General features: G+C 35.5%; 1 protein-coding gene across 1 annotated transcript in view; it reads right to left on the bottom strand.

Moving 5' to 3' along the window:
* The window catches only part of RIMS2 (regulating synaptic membrane exocytosis 2), a 387,858-nt gene that overhangs the window by 6,223 nt on the left and 354,162 nt on the right, over positions 1 to 27,473 (bottom strand). Inside the window, exons 25-27 of the mRNA XM_033063078.1 lie at positions 27,274 to 27,306; positions 17,224 to 17,259; positions 12,531 to 12,631 (exon numbers count right to left, since the gene is read on the bottom strand). Of these exons, the coding sequence (XP_032918969.1) occupies positions 12,531 to 12,631; positions 17,224 to 17,259; positions 27,274 to 27,306 (170 nt within the window). The remainder of the gene's footprint in view (positions 1 to 12,530; positions 12,632 to 17,223; positions 17,260 to 27,273; positions 27,307 to 27,473) is intronic.

Genomic DNA, 27,473 nt, shown 5'->3' with positions numbered 1-27,473 from the left:
TCTGTCATCCTATGGGTCAGGGTGGTCCAGGAGTTGAACTTGAAACTGCAAGGGCAGAACTAATACAGAAGTCACCAATGTATCAGTGCCTAGGAACAAATGGAAATCTAAAGGGATGTAGTCCAGAGGCAAGCCAAATCAAAAGACTAAAATCATTGGCTTCACATATGTTGGCGTATGGTGCAATTTTTAAAAGAACTTTCAAAGTTATATAAATACACACAATGTTATATAAATACAGGAGAGCACTAGAAAATATTCTGGCTTACTTCAAGAGAACTTACAGACACTGTAAATATTTGGTAAAGTAGGAAGCAGTAAGGCAGCTCTTAAGTATTTGTGTCTTTAAGTGAGCTTGAAAATTAGCTTGTTAACAAGTTTTTCTTCCCATCAAAAAATATGTTCCTGCACTAATTTTCAAACACCAAGTGGCTTTTTCTCTGATGGGTTTTTTCATACAATATGGTTTTTGGAATATCAAGGCACCCTCCAATTTCAACTGCACTAATACCTATTCTGAAATCAAGCTGTTATTGATACAGAACTAATTCACAAAGATACTTTCATCTAGTCTAGGAACTAAATGTTAATGTCAGGACTGAATTCAAACAAATTTAAAAGAAGAGAGAACTGCAAACTTTCGGCTGGAATATCTAAAGTTACCATATTATTCCAGACTGTTCAAAATCACAAAGATATTGCTTAAAATCCCATCTCTTCTTTGAAAAACACAGTGTGTGATAAGCTGTTGTTTAAGATAAAGTAAAAAACAAATAAATCAAGAGAGGAAAAAATATAAGCATCACCACGAAAATTTTTTAAAAGGCCATCTGTGTTACATATTGGAGTGAAAATATAGAGTTTATGATGGCCAAGCAGGTGTCTCCTGATATCTCATCAAAAACTACCTTAAAATCATTACACATAGAGAGAGTTTCTACATCAGATCATAAACATAATTAAACAGGACCCTGGGACATGACATCACAGCTACATCATGAGCCCCTTTGGTGGTATGCCTCATCTACTTGATAACCAGACATCATCTTTAAAAGTGAAGGTAACTGCTTTCTATTATTTATCAAGGTAATTGAGATGTTTAGGAGGAGTTTTGACAGCTGGAATAATAAAGTTGATTCTGACAGAGTAATGGAGGCAAAAGAGAGACCCAGATACAGCACATGGCTAGATTGAAACAGCTAAAATTGACTACATTAGCTAGAAGGAATAGAAAATCTTATGTGTCCTGTGAGTGAACTAAGAGCTGATGCCTTGTATCAAGTTATAAGTGAATCGCAGAATCCATTTCTCTAACCAGAATATTCACAATTTTTGGAAAAAAAACCAGGATCTTGAAGAAATACGAGTCTACATAATAGGAAGGTGAATAAATAAGAGCTTCAAAAGAAGAACCCTGCAATCATGATTAAGATAGAAGGATATCCAACAATCAGTTACCCTTTTCCAATTCAGGAAAGTATACAAAATGGAAAAGAAAACAAAGTTCTTCCAATTATTTCTTTGAAACATTTACTATCCAATTTCCCTTTCATGCTGCTGATCTCCACCAGAATTTTAACTGCTATTTAAAACAGGGCAAGGTCAGTCACCAAGTTTCATTTTAGAGAAACGGGTCCACAGTCTGGGTATTTGATAGCAGTAAAAAACTCTTAATGTACATTTTCTCACACTCCCCAGGATTTTTTTGACTGTCACACATTAACTATTCTGTCTTACACAGAAGGAAGAAAACTCATTTAAAATAGATAGCAGCAATCCTTTGGCAATCCACAGCACCATGTCAGGCCTCCTGAAGATGCATCATCAGGGACACAGCTCACTGTAAAAAGTCTGGGCTGTTCAAGTCAGGGCAGTTGCAAAACACAAGTATCCAGTGACTTCCCAATTTACTGTGCAATTACATTTAACAGTAACTCCAGTACTTTATACCCTGGTGAACTTCAGCATGTTTGTAGGACAGCCTGGTGAGCCTGCACTTGCTCAATAGGTCCAGTGTGAGGGATAACTCTGCTTTTTCTGTCCTTATTGGTCTTCTAACACTAGTACATCCTACTCACATTGAGTAAACGGAATCAAAGGATGCTTCCTGCATTTGTTTCCATTCCTCAAGTGGTTCACATGCCATTTCTGCCACCACTGCACTCAAAATCTTTTGCACTTCAAATAGTCCTGGCGTCCAATCAACAGCTTATTTTTTTAAACAGAGTAACAAGGCAGAATCTCTGCTTTAAAAAAACCTTTTTTCTATGATTTTTCTACCTAATATGGGTTTCTTTGAGATGTTACTTTGCAAATGCAAGCTAGAAAATCAAATAAATGCAGTTTATGATTTTTTTTATGCATTAAACTTTCTTTCCATAATTTGTTTTCAGTCCTTTGGTCTCAACAAATACAAATAAAATAAAAAGATGGCAAGACAACCATCTTTTCTTATCACAGAATTTATTTAGTCTTTCACAGACTTTATTTCAACCCAAAAGCCTGTTAAGTATTTCAGCACACCTGATGAGTTAAGAATAGAAATAAGAATTTTCCCTTAATCCTACCTTCATTATGTAACATTTAATATGCCTTTCACCAAATTTGTCCTGGGACATAGCACCTTCAAAAGAATTCAGGCTGAAGAGAACAGCTGGATTGACACATGGCCATCTGGTGAACGCTTATTCCTGTAAGCAGAAGTGCCTAAGGCCACAATTGTTCAAGAACTGGATATAAATATATCTTTACACATTTATGATTCCACTTTCCAAGACCTTAAATTCATAGATACCAGAGGAAGCCTGCAAAATCAAGCATGATTTGAGAGGATGTCACAATCTTTTTTTTTAATCTTTTTTTTTAATCTTTTGTTTTTACTGATTATTAGGATACATCTTGGAAAATCCCTGGACAAAAAGAAAATATAACATCAGCTGAAAGCTTTCCTGAAAATTTTATGCTATTCCATGTCAAGCTCAAGGAGAAACAAATCTTCAAGATACAGATACCATAATTTCCTCAGCAATCCATACAACAAGGTAAACTGCTTAGAAAACATTATTTTCCCTAAAATACATTTCCTCAGCAGCTTTATTCTTGTTTTATTGCAACTAGCGAAAAAAAGGCTGCAGGGAGATCCTGAGCAAGCAAACTGCTCCTACAGATCAGAAAAACTGAACTCTCTTTTTCTCTCAGTCATTGTCCTTGAGGGAGTAATTAGGAAACATTTACTACTTATGTCTCCCATATCTCATTTTAAATACTCTGATTTACCTTTGCTTACTTGTAAGGTTTATCAGAGTTCACTTTTACTGAAAACATGCAATATCTGTTAATATTATTTACAATTGCATCTTCACCACAGAAACCACTTAAACAGGAGGGCAATAATATGTAACATTTGCAGAAAGGAAACAATTGGAAAATATCAATTGAAACCACATGAGGAATTTAGTTCATTTCATGAGACAGGTACTTAGATTGGAACTATTCTGAGATCAAAACTTCTGTAAACATTTGTGAAGAACTTAATGTTTATGAATTTTTAGAATAACTTCAAATCTTGAAGTTATTTTTATTTTACAAATGTTTCTTCAGCATAGTGTTAGTATAATATTTCCCAAATTTATGTGACTAAAAACCAGCTTAGATGGAAACATTTTAAACTGCCTCCTAAATATCACCCTATCTGCTTCTTTACAATCCTTGAAATGGAGAGACAATTAGCCAGAAGTGAATTTAAGTTATTGTCCCTTACAGAACACTAGGTCACAGTGTTTTGAATTTTTTAAATAGAAAATCATATCCTAATTAAAGTTCAGATATTGTTAATTAGCTAGTAGTTTCAGATTAAACCGCAGAACTATGCAAATCACCAGAATTGTTTTTCACACAATGGCATATGCCACTCAAGAGAGAGCAGAAAGAGAATTATGCACCCTGGTTCTCTGAAAATAATCTAAGATTCTCTATATGACTCAATTAATATAACATCCTTCAAGGATTTTACGCAGTTTGAAGAGAAAAGATCTATCAGAATAATTTTACTGAGATAGAACAAGAAGAACCTCAGACAAAATTGTATTATTTTCTGCTATTATTCACTGACTCGAGACTGTCAGTGAAATCTCTGGTAACAAACAATGATTTCCATCTGCAGAAGGAGGATAATACTCCTCTTGATAAATTACTGAAGAAAAAAATCTGTTTCCTAGTGCTAAACAATACTATTTCTTGTAAGCAAAGCCTTTGGTTCCCAGAAACAACAGTAAAAAATACCACAGGTTAGAAAGGACACAGAGGTAATTTTATGTCTCAGGAACATTCTCGCTATGAGTCTTGCTGAAGGCATTGAGGCTTTACAAAAACCTCCTTATGCTGAGACTCCAAGGTCCTGACCCTACTTTGATTAGCTCCATTGTGCAGAACCACCTTTTTCAGAATAATGTCTGTGTGCTACATCTCCCTAAATCCTTCATTTGAACTACTTGCAGTACAGATGCCTGAAGCCACAGTTATATTCATAAACAATAACTGTACGAGTTTAGGTAGTTAAAGTACTTAATAAAATAAGAATCAAAAACCCACAGAGAAATCTGATAGACACACATAGCATTCTGTCTTATGTAGCAGCTGGCAAAAATTCCTCAAAACCACAAACCTATTGTTTGGAAAAAAGGTTGATAAGCTGGTTAAATTTTCATTGATAATTTTGGGCCTTCTATCAAAGAAAAGCAACCTATTTAATAACGAAGAGCACTCCCAGATGTGAAGAAAACATCCACATCAGTAAAACATTATTAAAGCCAAAGTAACAAATGATAACAGTAAAATCTGGGCAAATCCTCCCTCTAAGGCATGCTCAGCTAAACCCCAGGGAGTAGCTCTCCAGGGAATGTCCCATGAGCCCCTCCTGAGCTGGGCTGGGCAGGAGGGGTGTGAGGTGAGCCAGCATTCCTGCCTCCAAGTCCGACAGTGCTGTCCCTTCTGACCCACCCTCTTCATAGACAAAGATCCTACTTCTTCAGCTTGCAGAAGAGAAGGCTCCAGGGAGACCTCACAAAAAAAAAGCCAGAGAAGGATTTTTCTACAAGAGCCTGTAGTGATAGAACGAGGGGAAATGGCTTTAAACTGAGAATAGATGAGATATAGGAAGAAATTCTTTGCTGTGAGAGTGAGGCACTGGAACAGGTTGCCCAGAGAAGCTGCGGATGCCCCATCTGTGGGAGTGATAAATGTGATCCATGGCTGGATGGAGCTTAGAGCAGCCTGGTCTAGTGGAAGGCGTCCCTGACCAGAGCAGGGAATAGGAAGCAGATGATAATTAAGGTCCCTAACAACCTTCCAACTCAGGCCATTCCATGATTCTATTTCTCATTTTGAATCCTACACATGTAAACAGGCTCCCTGCCAGCCCTGCACTGAGATTTCAGGTCTGTCCTTTCCAAGTGTGTGCCACGCTTTCCTCAATTTTTCAAGGTCATCAGTCTAGCAAACTTGTTTCTATCATGGAGCCACTGCTCTAGACTTGCATTTCAAATGTGAATAATGACTTTTTTGTACATATTTGCATGGCACAGAATTAAGTAGCACAAAATGGTGTGATACATATTATCACAGGTTATTATTATCATTTCTTTGAGTTTCCTGATTGTTGCAGCAATTCAATTCACTTCATATATTCTCTATTTTTGAATGTCTCACCTTGGCACCCAGATATTTAGTACGTATTTCCCAGTTAATTTTTTTCTTTTTTTCCTGTAGATTTTCTCACTCATTATCAGCATAACATCAGTTTCAGAACAACTTAAATAATTAATTCAAGCAGTCATAGTATTTTGCACACTAGTTCAATAATCTCTTGAAACTTTACAGTTTAAATTCAGATAAAAACTGTACACAGAAATAAATGAGTTTACTATGAAAAGACAGCTGCTCTGTTCAGCAATTCACTTGTCTATACAAACTTGTGCTGAAAGGAAAATATACTCTATTATAAAACAGACAAAAATATTTAAGATAAATTGCAGTGATTGATCTGCCTGAAGTTGATCAAAACATCCCCAGGTGAGTTTAAACTGTGATTATAAATGGAATGGTTACAATGCTCAATAGAACCCAGCTTTTACAGAAAGCTTTTGATATAAATTTTACTGTATATTAGATATATATGTGCTTGCTAAAATAATTTTTTTCTTCCAAACACTTGCTTTTTGCAAAAGAATATTTAACTCGTTGCTATAAAACACAAGACTGTGTTATGCTCAGAATTTATGGTTTTTTAATGGAAACCAAATTATCTTCATTTGAAAAGCTCTTTTTTTTACCTAATAGACTCCTAGAACTAATGAAAATTCACAGCCAAAATAGAATGATTGCTTTATTTTTTTTGCTTTTGGGGTTATGTTTTCCTCTTCGACATTCACTGTAAAATTAAAAGGTACTTTAGTAACATTCTGTTATATATTTAACCTCTTCTTTCTAAGCAAGATTACCAATAGAAGCTTACACAAAATCTAAGAAAATGTGTGACAACAGAAAGTACCTGTTGACAGCCAAATACAGCTAGCATCAGTCTCCTTTCAGTTGTTTGAATTTCAGCCATAATCATCATATATGAATGCAGTATTTTTATTAACCACAGTATTACATTTAAAAATACGCTAAATTTCTGATAGAGACATGGATACTCAAGATTGAAAAAAAAAAACCAACAAAATTATCAACATCAAAATAAAAGAGTGCTTGAATTTAATGAACAACAAAAATGACAGCAGCAGAAATAATTTCTAAGAGTTTGCACATCTTTTACTGAAGAAGAAAATACTAGAAATCACAGCAACCCACATCTATATTCAAAGTTGGTAAATTAATTCTAACACATCAGCAAAATACAGTTTGATAAAAATAGAAATTAAAGAAGAGGTCTTCTTTTCTACATTACCATGGATATAGAGTTCAATTCTAGAATTCTGAATTTATTTCATCATCAATGATAAGACATATTTTTAAGTCTTATGAACGAGCTTTAAATCCTGTACTTATAGGAACCAAAACTTCCATTTCAGCAATTTATTAAAAAAATTATATTAAAAATACAATGAGATACTTGACTGAAAATATAAATGCTGCCAGCACTATGGGCCAGAGAAACTCTGTGCCACTGACCAGCAAAATTGCTAACATATCACACACACACGAGTGAATCATTAGATGACCTGAGCACTCACGGGCTATTAGCAGTGACAGGACCTGTCCTTCCAAACCAACTGCTTGAACTACCAAGTTTCTGGCCCAAAATTTTTAGTCCATAGGAAAACACAAAAACCGTGGAACAGGCAAAAAATAGTGTTTCCTCACCTAGGAAATTCTTAATTTGTCTGATTGGTGTTTTTTTTACTTTCCAAAGATAGGAGGTTATTGGTGTGAATGTGGGTAATGCAAAGATGCAGGGACCTACACAATGCTATTGCCATTTGTAAGCCTACCAGATTCTACTGGTCAGGCCCTTAGTTGTATTATTTATTGCACTGAATATTTGTGTGTGTCTTAGCTGTGTTAGTCTTTGCTTTCTTAATTATTCTCTGGCACAGCCCCATTTGAATTATTTTCTTTCTCCAAGTTTTATCCAGATATTTAACATTTTAAAATTTAAACTCGTATGTTAAAAACTATATACAAAATATATTGAGGGCATATGGATATCTAAATAGCCTCTATTTTGCATGTAGTATTTTGAACATTTCTAATTACATCCTTAACAGCATCAGTTGTAACAAACAATTACAGATCAAAAAGGTATAGTCATAATTATTATAAAATATCAAATTATTACTGGGCAACTCATGATCCTCTGGGAACTCTAAACCAGTTGTCAATATAAATTCAATATAAATTAAATACAGCTTACATGCAGCAAAATATCAAAGTTCCCAACATTCCTTTTGTTGGGTGTTTGTTTAACCCTCTTCTCCACAAGGGAGAAGAAGAAAGGTGAAGAAAGGTGGCAAATGCTTTTGCTAGCACTCTTTGCTGCTCTCTGTACTGCTCTGCTTTGATTTTTAAGGAGGAGACAAAGGGATTCCCAAAACAGCATTAAATGAAATCTTTCAATCGAGCAAAGGTCAAAGGATTGCACACATAGCTGAACCCATGGCACAACTGCTTCCTGCAGGTTTCAGAGGGAAAAGGCGGCTCTTGGCAGCACTTTTGCACTTTACAAGACCTTACAAATAAAATCTGCTCCTGAGGCATTCAAATTCAGCCTCTTCCACCTCCAGATCTTACCTTTTTCACATTCTCTCACACAGAAATCCCGTAAGGCTGTACTTGATTCATTGCTGAATCAAAGTATCTCATTATGAAGAACTGCAGCTGTTTTGTGTCTGCATGCTCCAAGAGCATTTCAGCTGCATCTACGCTACTCAAAAAGCTAAATACGATTGACTCTTCTTCTCCAGTTTAATTTGTCTTGGTCTTGTTATCAGGCTAGAAGATCACAAAGCAGCATGTTAGTATGCCTTATAGTACTATTCTCCTACACCAAACACAGAGAATTATGCTTGTATCTGAAACTTGAATTGTGGTTGTTGATTATCAGGAACTGCAGTTTTAAATACATCTGATGATGCAGAAGGTTTAAGTCTCATCATAAATATGAATCATTAAAGGTAGAGTTAGGAAATTCTCTTTGATGTTCTGTGCTATTCTGTATTTGATGTACTCTTTTCTGCATTTAGCTAAATAAGCTTGTTCAGAAAAAAAATAATTTTTTATCTGCTCTTTTACATTTTTTATCCTAACTTTATTCTTTGTTGCTCTAACATACTCTATTGCTAATTACTACATTACTGACTATTACTAATTGCTATGTTATATAACTGGATTTTTCTGCCTTTTTGTAGGTCATTATTTTTTCTTAATAAAACAAATAAAATGAGTCTCAAGATACTTAGAGGTTTAAATGTGTGTCAGCTAGTTTTCAGTCTCTGTTTTACCTTTGGTCCCAAAGAAAGCCACAGTTTTTCACGGCTGCAACTCTTACATAAATCCAGCTCTCTTTAGTTTGACATCAGTGATCAGATTTCTCTGTAGTGGCCAATATTAGCCTGCATTAATGGAATTCTCTTTTGATTCTACATTGACTTCACACTGATTGCAAACACTTCTAGAGTTCTATATACCACAAGTATCTTTTCTCTTTTTTACCCAGTAACAACAAAGCTTTTTAACTCTCCTCAGCTGATTGACTGTGCACGTTCTAGTCATGGCGCAGGGAGAGAGGAATGCTGTCATTCTCACACCCTTCCTCCTAAATTTGTCAGCAAGAATTCCTGAATCTGAGCAGTGGTGGGAATGGCCAGGGGAAGATGCTGCTTACCAAACATAGCACTACCAATTTGTTTGCCAGAATGATGGGAGTACGAAGCAAGGCAGAAATGTTCAGAGGGGTTTGATGAGGTAGTTTGGGAAGTGACTCCAAAAGCCAGTTCTACAAAAGGTGAACTATGAGTGAGCCCAGCATGGGCTCACTCAGCTCCCATCTTGGCCCTTCCCTCTTCACTGTACATCTTGCTTAACAGTTTAGAACTGGGAAGCTTAGTTCTTATGCCAAACAATAAACTAGTCACAGAAAGATTCTTGAGGGAAATTGCACAGATCAGGCTGGCATTGCAGAGACACAGTATGGTAAATGATTAATTTTGCCTCTGGTGGAACATTCTTGTGCTACTGAATTATTTCCATAATTCAGGTTTTCCAGTATGTCAGCATCTACCAGCACTGCAATTCAGACTTTATTATATATCCTATTTAGCACAAGTTTACTAGTACCCAATAAGCAGAAATAAACAGTTGTTCCAATATCAGAAGTTAATTTACCTAATCCTCAGAGCCTACAATGTTTTTCTCTCATCTGCTTAGCTGTAAATATTTATATGAAAGTTAATTTATTACTTGCTTTCCATATGTCTGTCCTGAAACCATACTTCAGCAGCTTCTGAAGGAAGTTATTTAAGGAAATAAGTCTTTTGCACCCTGCTAAACTAATGTATACAAAATATTACGGAAGCAGAATAATTACTGTTCAAAAAATAATGAGGCATGTATAAGAATAATAGAAATACAATCTTTATCAATCATGAGGAAAAAATATATGGGAGAATCAATTTCATATTTCAGCAGCTTCTAAGAACACAGGTCTGGAATTAAACCTTTCCCACAAACTTCTTAATGTATGACTAAGCACCACAGAAGGGTATGAACCTTCCTCTAAATCCTCTAGTACTGACTTCCAGAGGTGGAACAAAGCTAGAGAGATATAATACATAATGCCTATTTTAATATTTCAATACTTAATAGAACTTCTACTTTCACAGCTTTTGCCTTCTCAGCATGGAAAGAGACTGGATATTTTTTCTTAACTTAAAAGTAATCAAGAGGAACATTAAGATGCTGTTGACCTGGTAACTTCTATTTAAAGAAGTAGAATAGAAAAGGTAAAAGAAAATTCTATATGCTGGCTTTCCTGAATATGGCTTAATGCTTACTTAATGACATCTTTCTCAGGCATGGCACTCTTAAGTGCCTGCCTGTGCCAGTTGAGGGGCCTAAGAAAATCGAAGTCACTGTAAACTGTACAGAACATTCCAGTCAGCATTCGACATACATGTTTCATTTCATGAGTCCAAAAGAATTTTTGTAGAAACCAGGTAGATAAATTTTACTTACACGTTTTCTGTCTCTAGATAATATAGGAATTTAATTAAGGGGAATTGAAGTAGTGGTAGTAAAAAAGTGAAGACAAAACTCTCTTTGAAACTACACAATTTTAAGAATGCATGCTGAATTACTACATGTATGTGAATATTCAGTGTCTAGCTCCACAGGTTCATTGATAGAGTAAATAACTCATTTTCAAGTACTGAAACTACACTTAAGCAGAAGAGTAAATTAACTGTTTATTTCTGGAGACATTGTTTGATGTGTGCAATAAATAAACCACCATATTCATAAAATAATTCCATTTATAATTTTCCTCTTTAATACATTCCAATAATACTGAAGGCAAAATTTTAATTAAAAAGATAGATGATGTAGAGTGGGGCCCAATAATATGGTGTAGGTGAAATGGGAAAACAAGGGCAGTGAATACTTCCTTAGGTAGTCACATTCTATCTAACTCCTTTACATGAGAGCCAATTTAATCTGCACCAGTCCTACTTCTGAGTCAAATTCCAGTCAAGCATTGAGGGAGCAGGAAAATCAGCAGATTAAGTCTGGTTACATACAATACATCAAGTCATATTTTTGTGGTACATACAATCACAACATTTACGATAAGGTCCACTCACAGTATTACGCTCATCTCTCAAAGGTAACTTTGCCATAAGTGTCAAAATAAAAGAAACAGCTAAACATGACAGCATCCACATCCCTTTGACATGTTAATAAACATTCCTATGCCTTGTGCAGTTAAAACTACATTTACAAAATACCCAAATAACCATGCAGCACATCTACAGAGTTTTAAAGCATCTTAAGCCATTTTCACAGTCTGCTTTCATTAACAGGGATTTCCACTTGGAAACAGACTTTGCTAAAGCACTTCTATTTTTCCACACTGAAATGTATATTCTAGAAAGTAATTATATGCAGTATATTAGTCTACATTGCCTGCAAAACTAATAATTAATTATAATAATTAATAAATTTGATGTTTTATTTGTATTCAAATACTAAATGTCTCATTTTGCAGTAGCTTTGCCAATCCTGGAAGTAAGGAAAAGCATCCTGGAAATAAAAGCCTAAACCAGATATCTTTTCCTCAGCCAGATTTTATAGGTCAGAAGTCTCATGTTTTCCACTTAAAATGTGACCTCAATTAATGAAGTCTTTTAGAGGACACTAAATTATTTTTGTATAATAGAATTTAAATTGAAAATATCTTGATTATTTTAATTAACACACTCTATATGACATGACCCTGTTCCAGATAGCAGGAAATTTTGGGTAGTATATTTAAGATACACTACACAGATATTCAGATTCTTGGCGATCTGCCACAGCTGGGGTGAAAGCTTTTGCTGGTGTATAAAACACTTTTCCAAGTGCTAAAAAGCCACTATTAAACTAAGTAACACTGCACCTTCCAGTTTTCAATAGATCAAGATAATTCTCTGTTCAACTACATGAAAGTCATGAACAAGTTTCAACAGCACTCATGCCATTCATCACTCAATAAACATAATATTTCCTTCTCTTTGAGTTTTTAAATCATGGCACTGTTGTTCATTCTGAAAGAGAATTAAACTGCTGCTTTCATTTGCTTTAACTTATCCTTCTTAAATTTTAATAATCAAGAACACTGTGTGTTAAGAGTTTTGCTGCACATTCCCGAAGTTTTATTATAGACACACAAGAAGCTTTTACTGAAGTAACAATCTGGCACTCATCTATTACTTTCTAATAGGATGTTTGATATTTCATTTTAGCATATTTTGTTGCTTTTCAAAACAAAACTCCCTTGCCTTAGAATGATAATCTTGTTCCAGCCTGGAATCTGATCCTGCTACCTGTTTGTACTTGCTCATTTTCATTTGGCGATTCCTTTCTTCTACGTCCATTGCACCTGTTAAGTTAAAAACAGAAAAAAAAAGAAAATAAATACGCAAGCAGTCATCAAGTCCAAGGTTAAAACTATGCTCATGGAAGTTTTAACAGAAAGAGATGAAATTTGATTTACTTAAATGCCGTGCATATTATTTTAGTTCCTGAATTATGATTTTGCAGAAAACCAAAAAGTTGTAAAAGAAGGAAAAGAGCAAATAAGTATTTCAGCAGAATCTCAATAAGTACTGTATTATCTACACGATTAAAAGGAAGCCAACTTTGTAAAAAAGTCAGTATGAATGAAACACAATGTTTCCACGGAATATAATTTTACTATTTTAAGAATATTCAAGAGAAATTGAGTCACTTAATAATGAGGAATGCAAAAATAACCTGCTTTTTTTTGAATAGAGATTCTCATTCTGCATTTATTATATTCTGACATATCAAATTAAAAATCAAGTAACAACCACAGACTAGCAGACCTTCCATTTACTATTTGAGCTTACTCTTAGTGTGCTCAAAAATTCAAAGAATGACTAAAAGAATCTTAAAGAGCCACCCAGTGGCATCACTACATTACATTGTAATGAAACACAGCTTCAAGAACAATTTCAGTATTCACTCTTCTGGGATAAAAGACATGATTAGTTTCAGTCAGAGATAGGGTCTCACTCAGGCAGTAGCTGGTTTCAACAAACCAGTACTGTAAAACCACGATTTACAATGTAAAATAATAAGGAAATAAGTGCCAAAGCTGAGGTGGAACACTGAGAAATAGAAAAATGAGAGGAAGACAATAGCTCAGAAAAGATTTTCAAACAAAATATAATTAGCTATCATACACACACAAGTTTGATTCTTTTCCACTTTAACCTGGTATAAGGTCAAGAATAAATCTTTATCCACTGAATGCTACAAAGCATTCATTTTGACTGACATTTGTCTTAAACTATCCATAATTTTAATCCAAAAGTTGTTTAGGATTAAAATTTCAGAATCCCACTAATCATGAATAGAAGTTTCTATATATTGTATGTATTGAGCAATATGGCTTTTATTTATGGAGATGGGAATATTAAATTCCAGTGTACTACAGGAACTTGGTTTAAACCTAAACCTCACTTGTAAGTCATAATCTAACAGCAAAGTGGGGCTCAGCACAGAACCTGGGCCTCAGCTTTGTATTTTCTTTCTTCAGAACAAGAGGGATAGTAGCACATACTATGAGAGCTGCCAGGCAGATGTGGCACTTCATAGGAAATCTGGAAGGAGAGGAGGTGAAAGGAAGTGGGAATGCAAAAACACTGAGATCTTCTGCTCTCTAGAAACACCCTGGCTTGTAGTTTTTGTATTCTAGCTCTCTATCTTTGCAACTCTCTATCTTTATCCTACAACATAAAAGAAAGGACTTCATAAAAAATTTAAGAGAAATTAACAATGAGAAAGAATAAATGGTGTTTAATAGGGAGAAATAAAATTAAAAAGAGAGCAGCAGAGGAAAATTTAAAATAAAATAAAATACAGTTCATTTTTCCTATCATAATTTTTCCTCAACTACTATAGAACCCATAGCAGTGCTTGTCAATTCATCATTAAGATGAAGTAACTTTTTTAGGATCTAATTTTAAAAGGTCTATTTTTTCTCTTGAAAATAAAAACTTTCCGCTAGAAAATATTTACTCTTTTCAATGATAGATGTAACACATTTTTGAAGCAAAATAATCCAGCCTCCTCTCAAAGAAAGAAAGCATCTTTTGCTGAAATCAAAATTTTCTTAGCATTTTCCAGTAATGTAAGAAAAGAGGCATTTTTCACAAATTCCCATAAAATCTTATTAAAGGAAAACCTAACTTTCTTTGTATTTTTGAAAGTGTCTTTAGCAAGTGAGTGAATTCAGTTATGTGCACAAAGAGGAAAACCCGGGGGCAGTGGATGGTTCTTAATGCAGAAGACAGCTCTGGTTCTAGTGTACATGGAAGTGCCATGCAGGAAGGGAGTGCAGGGTTACTGCCTGCCCTGGGCTGAGCTCAGTGACTTCAGCAGCTGCAGCTGTGCCCTGCATGGCACTAGGAAAGGTGGAGAGGGTGTCATGGCACTTCCCATTGCTGTGGTCCAGCATGAAAGCATGTCACACTAGGGGGTGGGAATACAGGGCTATCATCACTTCTGCTGGCAAATCTCCGCTTAGCTGACACCTATGTGAGAGGGTTTAGCAGGAGCAGAAAATACTGCTGGAGAGTTCAGCAACTGTCTGGGTGCATTAGAAGCTTCAGCTTTTAACATGAGTTTGGTAACCAAAGTATAGCACTGCTCCTATCCTAAGGACAGGACAGCCAGGAGCTGTTCATGGAGCATGTGTCAACAAACAAGAACTAACGTGAATCTAACCATTAGTTATCAGCAGTGATTAAAATGTAGGAGCATAAGCTTTCACACACCTGAATTCCTCAAGGGCTGACTAAGCCCTTGTTATTAGATCCTGAGCTGGAGCCCAGTACAGCACATTTTCAGGACTATAAAGACTGGTACTAGGAAAGTTAAAGCTGCTTCTGATATACCGAAGTACTGCCACAATGCATCTAAGTGTACGCAACCAAATTTTGGCCAGGTAAAATGAGGTGATTTCTGCTTGAACATCCTTCCAGAATTTTGCTTACAAACTGTAGTTGTGCCTCCAATAGAAATATCCAATGAGAGACACAAATTCCAGCCATATGAACACAAAAAATTAAGATTGAAAGGAAGAACAAAGCCTGGTGCTGTTCACCAGGGTCATTCCACTGTAGAAAACATTCTGGAGTTTTAATTATTTTGAACTCTCTAACATTAAAAACCCATGGCCTGCAGGTTAGCTCAGTGGGATTTTCATGGGCGCAAGGCAATTCCAGGCTGGCAGAGAGACAACTGCTGATTCCTTACCAGCCATTCTCCCTATTTTCAGAAGAGAATGTGCTGAGGGAAAGCAATATAACTGCAGAGCAAAGACTCCTGAAATGCCAGAGTAAGGCACAGGAGTACAGTGCAGCGCAGCCCTGTAATCTCTCAGATCCACAAGGACTGCAGTGAGAGACTTGGGCTAGAGCTTAGCTCTAGTAACTACTTTAAATTAAACTAGGCTACAAGAACTTCACCCTTGTTTTTATCTATGGAAATGTAACCACTAGACAATGAACTATAATTTCAACTTTAGCTACAGGATATTTTTAAATAAAAGTAGGGAAAAAGGGTGCCTGGAGGCTGTGGGAGTAAATCAGAAAATCAGTAAATCAGATGACCCCAGATGCTGCAAGCAGGATAGGATGAGCAGGAGTGCAATCAGAAAATGAAGCCACCTAAAGAGTATAAAATCCAGTAACAAGCAACAGGCAGAGCCCCAATTAAGAGGCACCCAGCTTGAGCTGTAACTACCATTGCCTATTAAACATAGTAGAAAAAGGAACTCTGCTTGATTCTTTTACTGAAGTAGAAGCTAGGGATAAGCCCTGTTGAGGTAAAATCCATATAATTCCTACCATGGTCTAGGTGGTGGCTGTATAATTCCTTTCCAGTAATAGGACTAAGGACAGACACTAAAATCACTGCTTCAGCTTCAAATAAAAACCATTATCTTCATGTTTTAACTCGAAATAAGCTAAGATGAAATAAGATAAGATTCAGCTACTTCACCACTTCAGTTAATCAATGATTTGGTTAATACCTAACTTTTCCTAACCCCTCAGCTGCTCACTGAGTCACAGTTTTTTACAAGGAGATAAGAAATCATTGAATTCAGCTAGAGCTAAAGAATGTCATTTGCTCTTCAGGTCAAGTACTGGCTGCTCTCTAGGGTAAGGCTCTACAGCTGATAGCCTGTGATCCACACCAGAGACAAAAGGGACCGGCCTTATCATCCAGCTCAGCCTAAGGCAAACCTATCTGGTTAAAAAAATAAAACTGTCTGAAACCTCTGCTCTTTCATTCTTTCTTTCACTGTCTTCTCCAGTGGGACTTATTAAACCATTCTAGTTCCTAAAGATGCTGGTGATGGAGATCCTGTACCAGGGTCTGAGTTTGGAAGAGGTATTTGCTGTACAGTGAGGCTTCTGTGGCATAAAGAATTAAAGGGAATCTGGTATGGAAGAATAGTGGAGCTTCCCTTATAATATTAGAACAGATTTAGTTCTGAATACATTTGGACAAAATGGATAGCAAATTTGAGAGGCACAGCCACTAAGGCATGGGGAAAAAAACTCATGAGAGGGGACTAAAGTAGCACTGATATTTTGGAAATCAGAAACCTGTGACAGAGCAGAAAGATGTGTGCAGGTGAGCACACTCTGTGTCTGCAGAACGGAGGACAGAACAGAGGTCCTAAAGTATATGACATCTGCATTTAGCTGATTTTGGTCTCTTTCTTACCATTTCTCACCTTTATCTGACACCCTTAGGGGTTCCCCAAATGTATTCCCTTTGCTATTCTTTCTTAGATTCCATTTCCTAGTGTCTCTTTTGAAATCCACAAAATACATTAAAATTGCACTCCAACTCTTTGCTACAAATTTGCTTAAACATAAAAGATCAAAGAATGTAAGGGAAAAACACAAACATATTTTTAATAAGTCACCCTACCTGTATCCCCATTCTCTGGATCTGTTTTCTTTTCTTCTACAAACAAATGAAAGCAATATGTAAAGCAAAAAGAGGGGGAGAGAAAAAAAATGCAGAAATAATAACAAAAATAATATAAAAATGCATTTAAAAGGAACACATTAACAAAACTCTCCAAATTAACATAACTTGAGGAATTTAGTCAACCAACCAAGTAGGGTGCTCTAAATCTAGAGGCATACTCACTGCATGCTAGTGTATACATTTGTGTATGCTTATTGAACATTTACAGAAGGGAACCCATGGATATTCTGTGCACTTCCAGAATCATTAACACACTCAAGAAAGAGAGAGCAAGGCAGGAGTCAGGTAGTTACTTTAGAGTTTCCTTGATTGGGATGACAGAAAAATAGAAGTAAAAAAAATTTGCTTGTTCTGTAGATTTTATGCAGTGCACACATGAGATACAGTCTAATGGTTCAATGGCATAAAAATTGAATGTGTCAGAATGGGTTTTGGCAATTACTTTAAATCTTCATTGGCTTAATCAATTCTCATAGCTTCTACAGGTTAAAAGGTTTAATAATGATATTACTGTAACTTGTCTTAGAGTTAAAAATTATGAGGAACAAAAGACACTAAAATCAATACTCAGAACCCAGTTCATGCACATAAACTCAGCTGACTGATGCCAGAAAATACTCTGAATATATATTAAAGGTTGCAAATGGCTCAGGGCATTCATCTGTCACAAAGAAATGAAAATACATTGGATCCCTATCAAATAATTTGGCAGCCCATAAATAATCTGAAATCCAGTTTTGGTAAATAATGTGAAAGAATTTTAAGTTAAATGAAATTTATTTTAATTAGAAATACATTAAATTTGAAATAGATTCTCTTTCCTTTCCAAAATTATATTAAATTCAATGAAAACAATCCCACGAATATGGAGCAACAACCCCCAAGCTACACACCAAAAATAGTATGCATTACTAGATCTAAATACTTTTCCAGAGTTATTGGTTATTGAGGATTGCTCAAAAATTTTGATCTAATTTACACTACACAGACTGAAGAGGAAAACAGAGCTGTTGTACTAAAAGGAAATATGATTTTGTAGGTGGGTATCAAAGCAGAGGATGAAGTCAAACTCAGAGAGAAATCATACTCAAGCAAGGTAGAATCATAAGAAGGAAAAAGGTGTTCCTGCAGAGAGCATAAATAATATGCTACACTTAGCAGGATCTGGCCTCCTATCATGTGAGGGATCAAGATTATTGTTCTGCTGGCAATTTCTAGTGGAACTATTGGGCAAATTAATGGGAAACAGATGTGGCAGGTCATAAACCTACACTTTCAGAAATCAGTGGGTACTGAATCAGTTCTTAGAACTTCTCCTATTCCCTGACCTTTCCTGCCCCATACTCTATACCATTTAAAATAAGGCTTTTGTTATTCTGAGTTGGCCTTTGGACAGCCTGACCTTACTATCTATGTGGGTTGTGGATAGTGCTAGGAAAATAGCAGAGAATGACAGTTTTGTTTGCTTTTCAACCTTTCAAATCTTTTACTTTTCTTTTCATTTTAAATTGATGTTACCCTTATAAAAATCTACAAATATGTCTTGTACTGTCACATTACTTTCTAAAGCAGAAAGTAATTTGATGGTAATATCAGTAATCCAACATAATGTACAATAGAGGAAAGTGAATTGAGTCATTAAAACATCCTTGAGCTTGAGCTCAGAGAAAATGACTTTTCTAAGTTTGTCCACATGCATAGTGAAAAGAAATCTTTACTTTGCTTGAATATTATCTTAATACAGAAATCTTATACTATATAGGGTAATTAATTTTTAAGAGGCCTAGAGGTCCATTCATCCTTATGTCTGCATGTTTGTCAAACATGAATCTTTAAATAAATACATTGTCAAAATAAAGTTGCTTGAAACCTCTCCAAATTTCACTCATTTTTGTTCTAGGTATAAAAAGTACATTGAAGAATATTTCCAAATGGTATTGTAGAAATTAATATCATAGTATTAGCAAGCACAAAAGTATATTAGATTCTTGAATTTTAAAAGTGCAATTAAGGTGACAAATCTCTACAATAGATATATTCTTTAGATTTTTAGTAGAAAGGTCAACACAGTGGATCCTACTCTTCCATCTGAGGTTTCAGATGTATTGTGAAGAGCTGTCTGAAGAAGTACAAGAGAGGACAGAAGAGTGAATTGCGAAAGTTCTCACTTGGGTGGAAGCAATAGAACTGACAAGATTGGTATTATCCCTTTACCAAGCAACACAATATTAACTTCGCAGCAGCAAAGATCTTCACTGCATCTATCGGCCTAGTCATCACCTCTAAAAGAATTCAGAGCAGGTTCAGGATGTTGAAACTGAAGTAATTAATGCTTTTGTTTGTAATGTGTTCAAAACAAGAAATCTCTAAGGAACTTTAGTGTCTTGAACTGCTGAAAACCCATAAACTGCTATGAGATTATTTTAAAATGTCTCAAACTGAAAAATATGAGATTACAAAGTCACCAGTCATTCTTAAAAAATCTTGATCCGAAATTTTTTTATATATGACCAGTATCATCGCATTAGTCAGTATTTTTCTACATTACTTGATTTAACCTTGGTTTATGAAGTGAAAAGTTTGTGTCCTGTGGTGTAATGTTCTCAATTCAACAACTAATTTTTTTCAGAGCTATGGAGAAGATAAATCAATGCTTTCATGAAGGAAACATTTCTGCACATTACAGAAAATAACTGTATGCTTTCTGCTTAATCAGAATAGAGATATATTCAAGTGTATTGATGAAATATAGAGATGAACTATAGACACAGAGAGATTGAAATGCTGAAATAGTCTCTCTCAAAATCTTCTTCTAACATCACAGTACACATTGCTATTATAATGACCACTGACATTTTATTTAATAGAAGACACAGCCATGTTCCCATGGTCTAACTCCCTACTCTTTCTAATTGGTCCTAATATATTTGAGAGCTATCTAATAATCTAAAATTTATCTGGAAGATAAAATAAAGAAAAAAGAATTCAACAACAGACTTGTCAAGAATTAAAACTGATCTAAAATGGCCTTGATTTTCCTGGAAATGCCTTAACTCAATGCGCTTTGCTCTTTTGATGGATACCCGGAGGTGCCAGGGCCCCATCAGACTTCACCCACGTCACACCAAGAAGTCTCATGTAGCAGGGACTCCAAGTTCCTTGGAACAGAACATATCCATCTCTGAATGTGACAGAATAGAAGAACAGTTCCACAGAAGAGGCAGGGTAGCAGATTTCTCCCTAGTCATGGATGTATTGAACATGGCAGTATTGAATGATTGCTCAAACTTGCTGGCTTCCTGGTGAATATAAGGGCAGCCTGACTCTGCAGCCTTAAGGTTACAACTGAGAGGTGCTGGGCTTTTTAGTCTTCTTCCCAGGGTTTCTCCCTTCTCTCACCTCTGACTGCTCCAAAGGTCAGATCCTGGTTCTGTCTTAACCTTTCTCTTCTCTCTCACCTGGGATCCAAGTGAATGAGATTTGCATAAAGTGAACAGAGACCTAAAATAAATCTTGACTTCTTTGCTTTGAAAGAAAAAAAAAAAAATTGCAGCTTCCAATACCAGAGGATATGCATGACATTGCAAGAGACAGATATGGAACTCCTTGTTTTTTTCTGAGTTTAGGCATATTTTATCTTTCTATTTTTCATATTTGCTGACAATATCAGTAATATGACTAGAAATTCTATTTATACAGTGGATAAATTAGCTCCTCTACTTATGTACTTTATTGAAAAATGAATCTGATTTCTCAAGGTAGTCCAAATTATTAAGTAACATTTTATTTTTAAAATTGAATATACATGTAGTACCCTAACCTTGGGTAAGTATTTAAAAGAATGCTAGCTGAATTTCTTACTAGAGATTTCTCTTGAAATGCTCTTCATGAGAATATAGGAAAATCAATTTTATTCAGAAAAAAAAAAAATCCCTGAAACAACATCACAAAATGACAGAATACTCTGAGCTGCAAGGGACCCATAAGGATCACTGAGTCTAACTCCTGGCTCTTTACAGGACAGCCCCAAGAATCACTTGGTGCTGTCACCCCTGGGGAGCTGTTCCTGTGCCCAGCCACCTCCTGGGTGAAGAACCTTTTTCTGATACCCAACCTAAACCTCCCCTGACACAACTTCAGGCCATTCCCTCAGGTCCTGCCACAGAGCAGGGATCAGTGCCTGCCCCTCCTCTTCCCCTCACAAGGAAGCTGCGACTGCAGTGGGGTCTCCCCTGTGTCTCCTCCAGGCTGAACAGACCAAGTCTCCTCAGTCATTCCTTGCATGGCTTCTACTCAAGCCTCTCACCATCTTCATAGCCCTGTTATCAAATCAGGCAAGGGAAGAAGACTGTCTCCTAAAAGTAAAATGTAAAATGTAGAAGTATTTGCTTTGAAAATCAAAACTTGCCAGTTAAAGGTCTTGTACTCAAAGGATTACATTTCCTCCTGTTTGCTGAGCATTCTACCTCTAAGGAATTAGCTCTAAATTTTGTGATTCTGGCTTTCAACGGTGTGAAAAATATAACTGCATAACTGCCAGAGGTCTAGCAAAGTATCAGATGCTGTGATATAAATGGTTACTGAACATCACTCCAGGCCTTTATGTCCAATTTGTGGCAAAAATAAAAATGGTACAGCAAACAAGTTCTTTCCAAGTCTGTGATCCACATCACAGTCTGAACAAAAAGAAAAAATAATTAATGGTTGTTGAAGTGTTCTTCGACTTCATATTACTTATATATTCTTGACACTTAATGTTAATGTTTAAATGTGATTGAAGTGTCAATTATTGTCCTTAAAAGGGCGTGCTCAAAAGAAGATTATTTCAGCCAGGCAGCTTCCTAGTGGGGAACAGGGCTTCACATTCCTGTTTTCTATTTAAGGATTGCTTGGCAGCTTTTTTCTTTTGTTTTGGTTTTTTTTTTTTTTCCCTCTTTGGTTTCAAGCTTGACACACTAATGAATGACTAAAATCCGGGGGACATTTCTTGTCACTTAAATAAATTTTTATCACAATGCTAAAAGCATGTTAACAATGTTTCTTTGGATTACTCGCAGAATACATGGCACTGTTTAGTAAAAAAACTGAGTAAAATGGTGTGGTGATCTAAACAAGGAAGTTAAAGACTCTCTACAATCCCGGGTTTATAAATTGACTGGGTCAGCTAAAGTCTCCATCATTAGGTACAGATGGTAAAGGACAAAGATCTTTTGAAGCAAGTTCTATTTTGCATATTTATTAAAGTGATGATTAGGGCTATGGCTAGACCTTTTTAAATGCTACCTAGATCCTTTTCCAAGCTTATTTTTGTGGGGTAGCCAGTGATGTTTTTCTGTGCTGCCTCACACAAAGGTGTGGCTTTTATAAAATACTGAGGCCTGTGTGGAAAAAGCATGGAAGAAAGAAGTAGTAAGTCAAACTTTAGCTGAAATATCCCATTTTGTTTCTCCCAAGAATTCTGGTACATCCTCCCTATATAAATGACATGAAATAGGATTTTGAAAGGGTAAAAGAAAAATGTCTGAGTGATCAGAAGGCCCTTATATTCTGTACTCATATAAATTCATTCAGATCAGCCACACAACAAACTCTGCATTTTGTTCAAGAAAACTTGAGCACAGTCTTGTTATGAAGCTTTCCAACATCCTGTTTGCCAAGCATACTTCTCAGAGTTCCCACCACTGGGACACTCCACAGCACAACCACAGAAAATTTCACATTCTGATGCAGCCTCTTCCAATCATAGGCATAAACATTTGATAATAATTATATTCAGCTTTCAGAAGAGCTAACAGGTATTAACAGAGATTCTTGAGCCATCCAAAGAATGCAAGACATATTCATTAGCATCTCAATAACTAGAAAGATGGTCAAAGGTTTAACCAACGAATACAAAATCATCACCTGCATTTAGAACTCAGAATAGTTACAAATTAAACCACCAAACATTCTGCAAAATTATGCTGTCATTTTAAGTTACATAATCTGATGGTTTTACTATTTTAGCTTCAGCAGACTGATCATCAGACTTTATTTTTGTGGTTTAGTACAGATGGCTACTTCGGAAGTCTTTGGTTTCTGGATTTAATTCCAGACAAAAAATAAGGATAAAGAGCCTCCCAACCATCCAGTATGATACATCTATTACTACGCTAAGTACCTATGGACTGAATTCAGAATTTACAAAATTAAACTGAATTTGGAGTTTACCCTTTGGGTTTTGTTGACAAAATACAGATTTAGATGTTTTAAATGTCTCTTCCACAGTCTAAGGCATCAAATTTTAAACAAATCTGTCAAATTAAATATCACAGAAGTGTTCAGGGATGCACAAGTAATTTAATCATATTTGTGTTAAAATGTTGCAAATTCTACCCAGAAAGTTTTTTTCAACATAAGGAAAATGGAAGCAGAACAAGGCATCATCCTGTTCTTTAAAGGAAAGTGTGTCACAGAATACTGACTATAATAACAACTCAAAAGCAGAGGGGTGTCATGTTCTGTTTATAAAGGGTAAGTACATCACAGTAGATTCAGTCTTGGAAGACTTGAAAAACCTCTCATGGTTCTGTAAGATAAGAATGAATTGAAAAACCTGGGCTCCTTGTCTTCTGCTGAAACACCGTGAACTGTACCATTTTTTGGTCCTTGTTTTCTCCTACAGCAAATTTGCCACACCCTTCCACTATGTGGCCCTCTACCATCCAGGTGTATGAGTCTCCCAATTTGGTCACTCATCCTCAGTAGCACGTGTTAGTTTTTGTAGGCTTCATTTCCAACAATCATGTCATTACAAAGAAACTTCATACTAAAGCACAGAAAAAAAATTGGTATTTCAAAGCCCTTGTCTATTTGAATTTCACTCTGAAAGTTAACAAAAACTCTAGTCAAGCTTTTGTGTGCTCTTAACAAGACAATTTTACACCAGAGGTTTCAAAAAGGACTTCAATATCTATTTCCCTGCCTTTCACGATCCTTTAGAAATGGAACAGCCCCCACTATCTTTTAACTTGCATCCACCTTAGAAAGTCTAGAATGCCAGGGCATCACTATGCCATCACCCCTTCTCATCCTGGAATCAACCCAGAATTCATTACCCAGCACTATTTCGGCTGTATGTGCAATGACTGTCCTTGCATTGGCATGGATCCGCCTTTCCAATGTTTTAATGATCATTTTTTGGGCTGTTGCTTGAGTCAGATAGATCAACTTTTGTAATTCTGAAGAATGTTCTCTGTACTTCATATATTTGAAGAACACAGTCAGTATTACATGCAATTACCAGTAATTTTTGGCACGATGATAATGGTTGGTCTGACCCATCTTACAGATGTCTGCTTCTTACTAAGGCTCCTGGGCAGACAAGGGCTCACTTCCATTTCTGAATAGAAGTATTCTTTGTGAATACATAGGGATGTGAACAGGCACACACCTCCTCAGCAGTTTTCACAATATCTAAACCTATGAAACATATTAACTTGAAAAATATGAAAACCCTGCATCTCAAAGCAGGTTTGTGAAAACCCTACATGGCAAAGCTCCTCCTTCACCCAAGAAAAACAGGGTTTAAACATTAAGGATCTATCAAGTTCTACTGCTGTCAGATAACAAAATTCATATTAAAATACTTTTGCTTCTTATGATTCTGAACTGCTGTTTTGTTGTTGTGCTTTTATGCTTGAAATATACAGCAAAAGCTTTGCAAACATTTTCATAAAACCTTTCAATAAAAAAAATCTAGATTTTTTCAAGGAATAAAATTTTATTTTTTACAATTATAGATTATAATATCCAGAGGGAGGAAATGACAACATTTTTATGTTGCAATACAATTGTAACATATTCTGATATTTAGCTTTCACAAGACTTATTGGGCTAATAACACCTAAAATCAACACCTAGTCATCTGGAATACCTGAGTGTTTGGTAGCATGAAAAATATACCATGATTAATAAACCATGTGAAAACCATTTCTTAAGAAAACCTGTAAAGTGATAATCCTAGATTCACACTTCTTAAAGCAAATTCTAAAACAATGGGAAAATACTTTGTTCCAAAGTATGCCTTTGAAATGTCACCCTTGCTTTTTAGCTGTGATCTAAGTGCCTTGTACTGAAATGTGAAACCTATTTTGTTGCTAAGGCAAACATGGAAGAGGACCTTTTGCAAATGTATATCCAAATATATGTTACTATACACACAACAGTTTTCTCCTGAGTTTAAGGGCAGTAGTAACAACTATTGCAGCTGCAGTGCTGATCACACTTTTGCATTTGTGTGCTAGACAATTAAATTCATTAGTGCCTAATACATTTACTTAACTGTGAGCTAAGTAGTGTTTTGCAGAATTGCAATGTCAAACAATTTTAATAATACACAGTATTACCAACTTATATATATTCAAGAAACACAGGTGATGCAAATACATGTTTTTTCAGACCATTTTAAGGTCTGAATTCTTCCAACATCAGGAGAGATGGACTGGTTCCATATTCTGATTTAATGTATTGATTCAATCAATAACTCAGAGAAAGCTTTTTGAATAAAAAGGCTTACAGCTTTTATTATGAATAGATAGGAAATGGGTCATCCTAACTTCATTTTTGTAATAAAAGAGATTCAGAATCACTGCACAGGAACTGGCAATGAATAAACACAAGGTAAGTAAACTCAGTCTTTCTGCAGCATAATTTATTATTTCCCAATAGTAGTGATTTACAAAAGAGGGATTTCAGAAAACCCCTCCAGTTGTCTTCCCTATCCATACTCAACGTTTTTTACTCTGCAATTTTAACAATTTTCATCTTGAGATTTGTTTAACATGAAAACCACAGCAAATAATATCTGCAAGTTTCTGTAAAGATAAACTATGACTCTAAATAGGATAAGATCAGTACAAAAGACAAAACTGAACTCAGAAGGAGCCAGTCACAGTATAGAAAAGCAAAAATGTTTCACTAAATCTCACCTAAGTTTAATGGATCAGTCAATGTACCCCAAAACTTCTCCAGATTTGGTAACCTAAATAACATCCAATTGTAATTTGTTGGGATAATAGCAGAGACACAGGAAATTGATTAAAGCTTTTACAAATTATTTGTAAAATTTAAATTTTATAGCTGAGTTTAATTAACTTCAATATGGGGAATTTTGCTGTTTTTCTACATACCATAACTGAACAAGCAGGGAAGTGTGAACAAATACTGCATTTTCAGCACTAGGATGCTTTGATAGATGTTAGTTCTTTGCCAGTAATATAAAGTACATGGAAAATTCAATAAAATGGTAGATTAAAATTTGTTATGAAAGAAACTCTAAGTAAGGTACAATATGAAATAAAAGCCTCATAAAAATACAGCTAAGTAAGAACTTCAATGTTCTGAATTCTTGCTCTCATACTATCATAACTTTTTCATTTACACTTTTTGGCATGAGAAAAGACCTTTTGTTCACTAAAAACTCTACTTCTAATTGAAATAGGTTTCTTTCAAAAAAATAACTTTGAAATTCCAGTCCATGAAATTTAACTGAAATTATTCACTTTTGAAATTATGTCCTCCCAGAGTAAAAAATAACTAGTTATATGAGAGTTTCCACAGTTTTTGTAGCAGTTTTTTTAGCAGTTTTCAAATGCAAAGACAAAGTATAGATTGTTTTCCTGTATTAGCTGGAACTTTAAAGGCTAATTTTCAGATTATTTGAGATGGGAAATAAGAACTGATATGATAGAAATCAAATCAGTTTAAAGTCTTAAGGTATACCCTAGTTGCCATCAGTTACCTTTCATCACTTTTTATAGAGTACATAGTTTATAGGTAACAGAAATGACATAAGTGTCTTAAACTAAAATTCTTACACCTGGACAATATTTTGCCAGTATATTAAGGGGGAGAGAGGGAAAAGTATGTGAGGTGAGCTGTGATAAAATCTATAGAAAAGGTAAAATGAAAAAAATAACACAGAGAAAAGCAGTAGAAGAGACAGACCTGAGTTTGTTCTCCTTGATGATTCCGCTTCTTCTGTGATCACATCGTGTAATGTACAGACATAGACAAAGGAGATGGGCGTGAGAGGATGTATTCAGAAGGTTAAAACTGACACTGAGGGAAAGGGCCAAAAATTGTTTTAGAGAGAAGTCTGCAGAGCAGAGTTAGTAAGTGAAGAAAAAATTAAAAAATAAAAGACA

This window comes from Catharus ustulatus, chromosome 1, assembly GCF_009819885.2.
Source record: "Catharus ustulatus isolate bCatUst1 chromosome 1, bCatUst1.pri.v2, whole genome shotgun sequence".
Classification (NCBI taxonomy): domain Eukaryota; kingdom Metazoa; phylum Chordata; class Aves; order Passeriformes; family Turdidae; genus Catharus; species Catharus ustulatus.
This window is presented reverse-complemented; position numbering and strand designations above follow the sequence as displayed.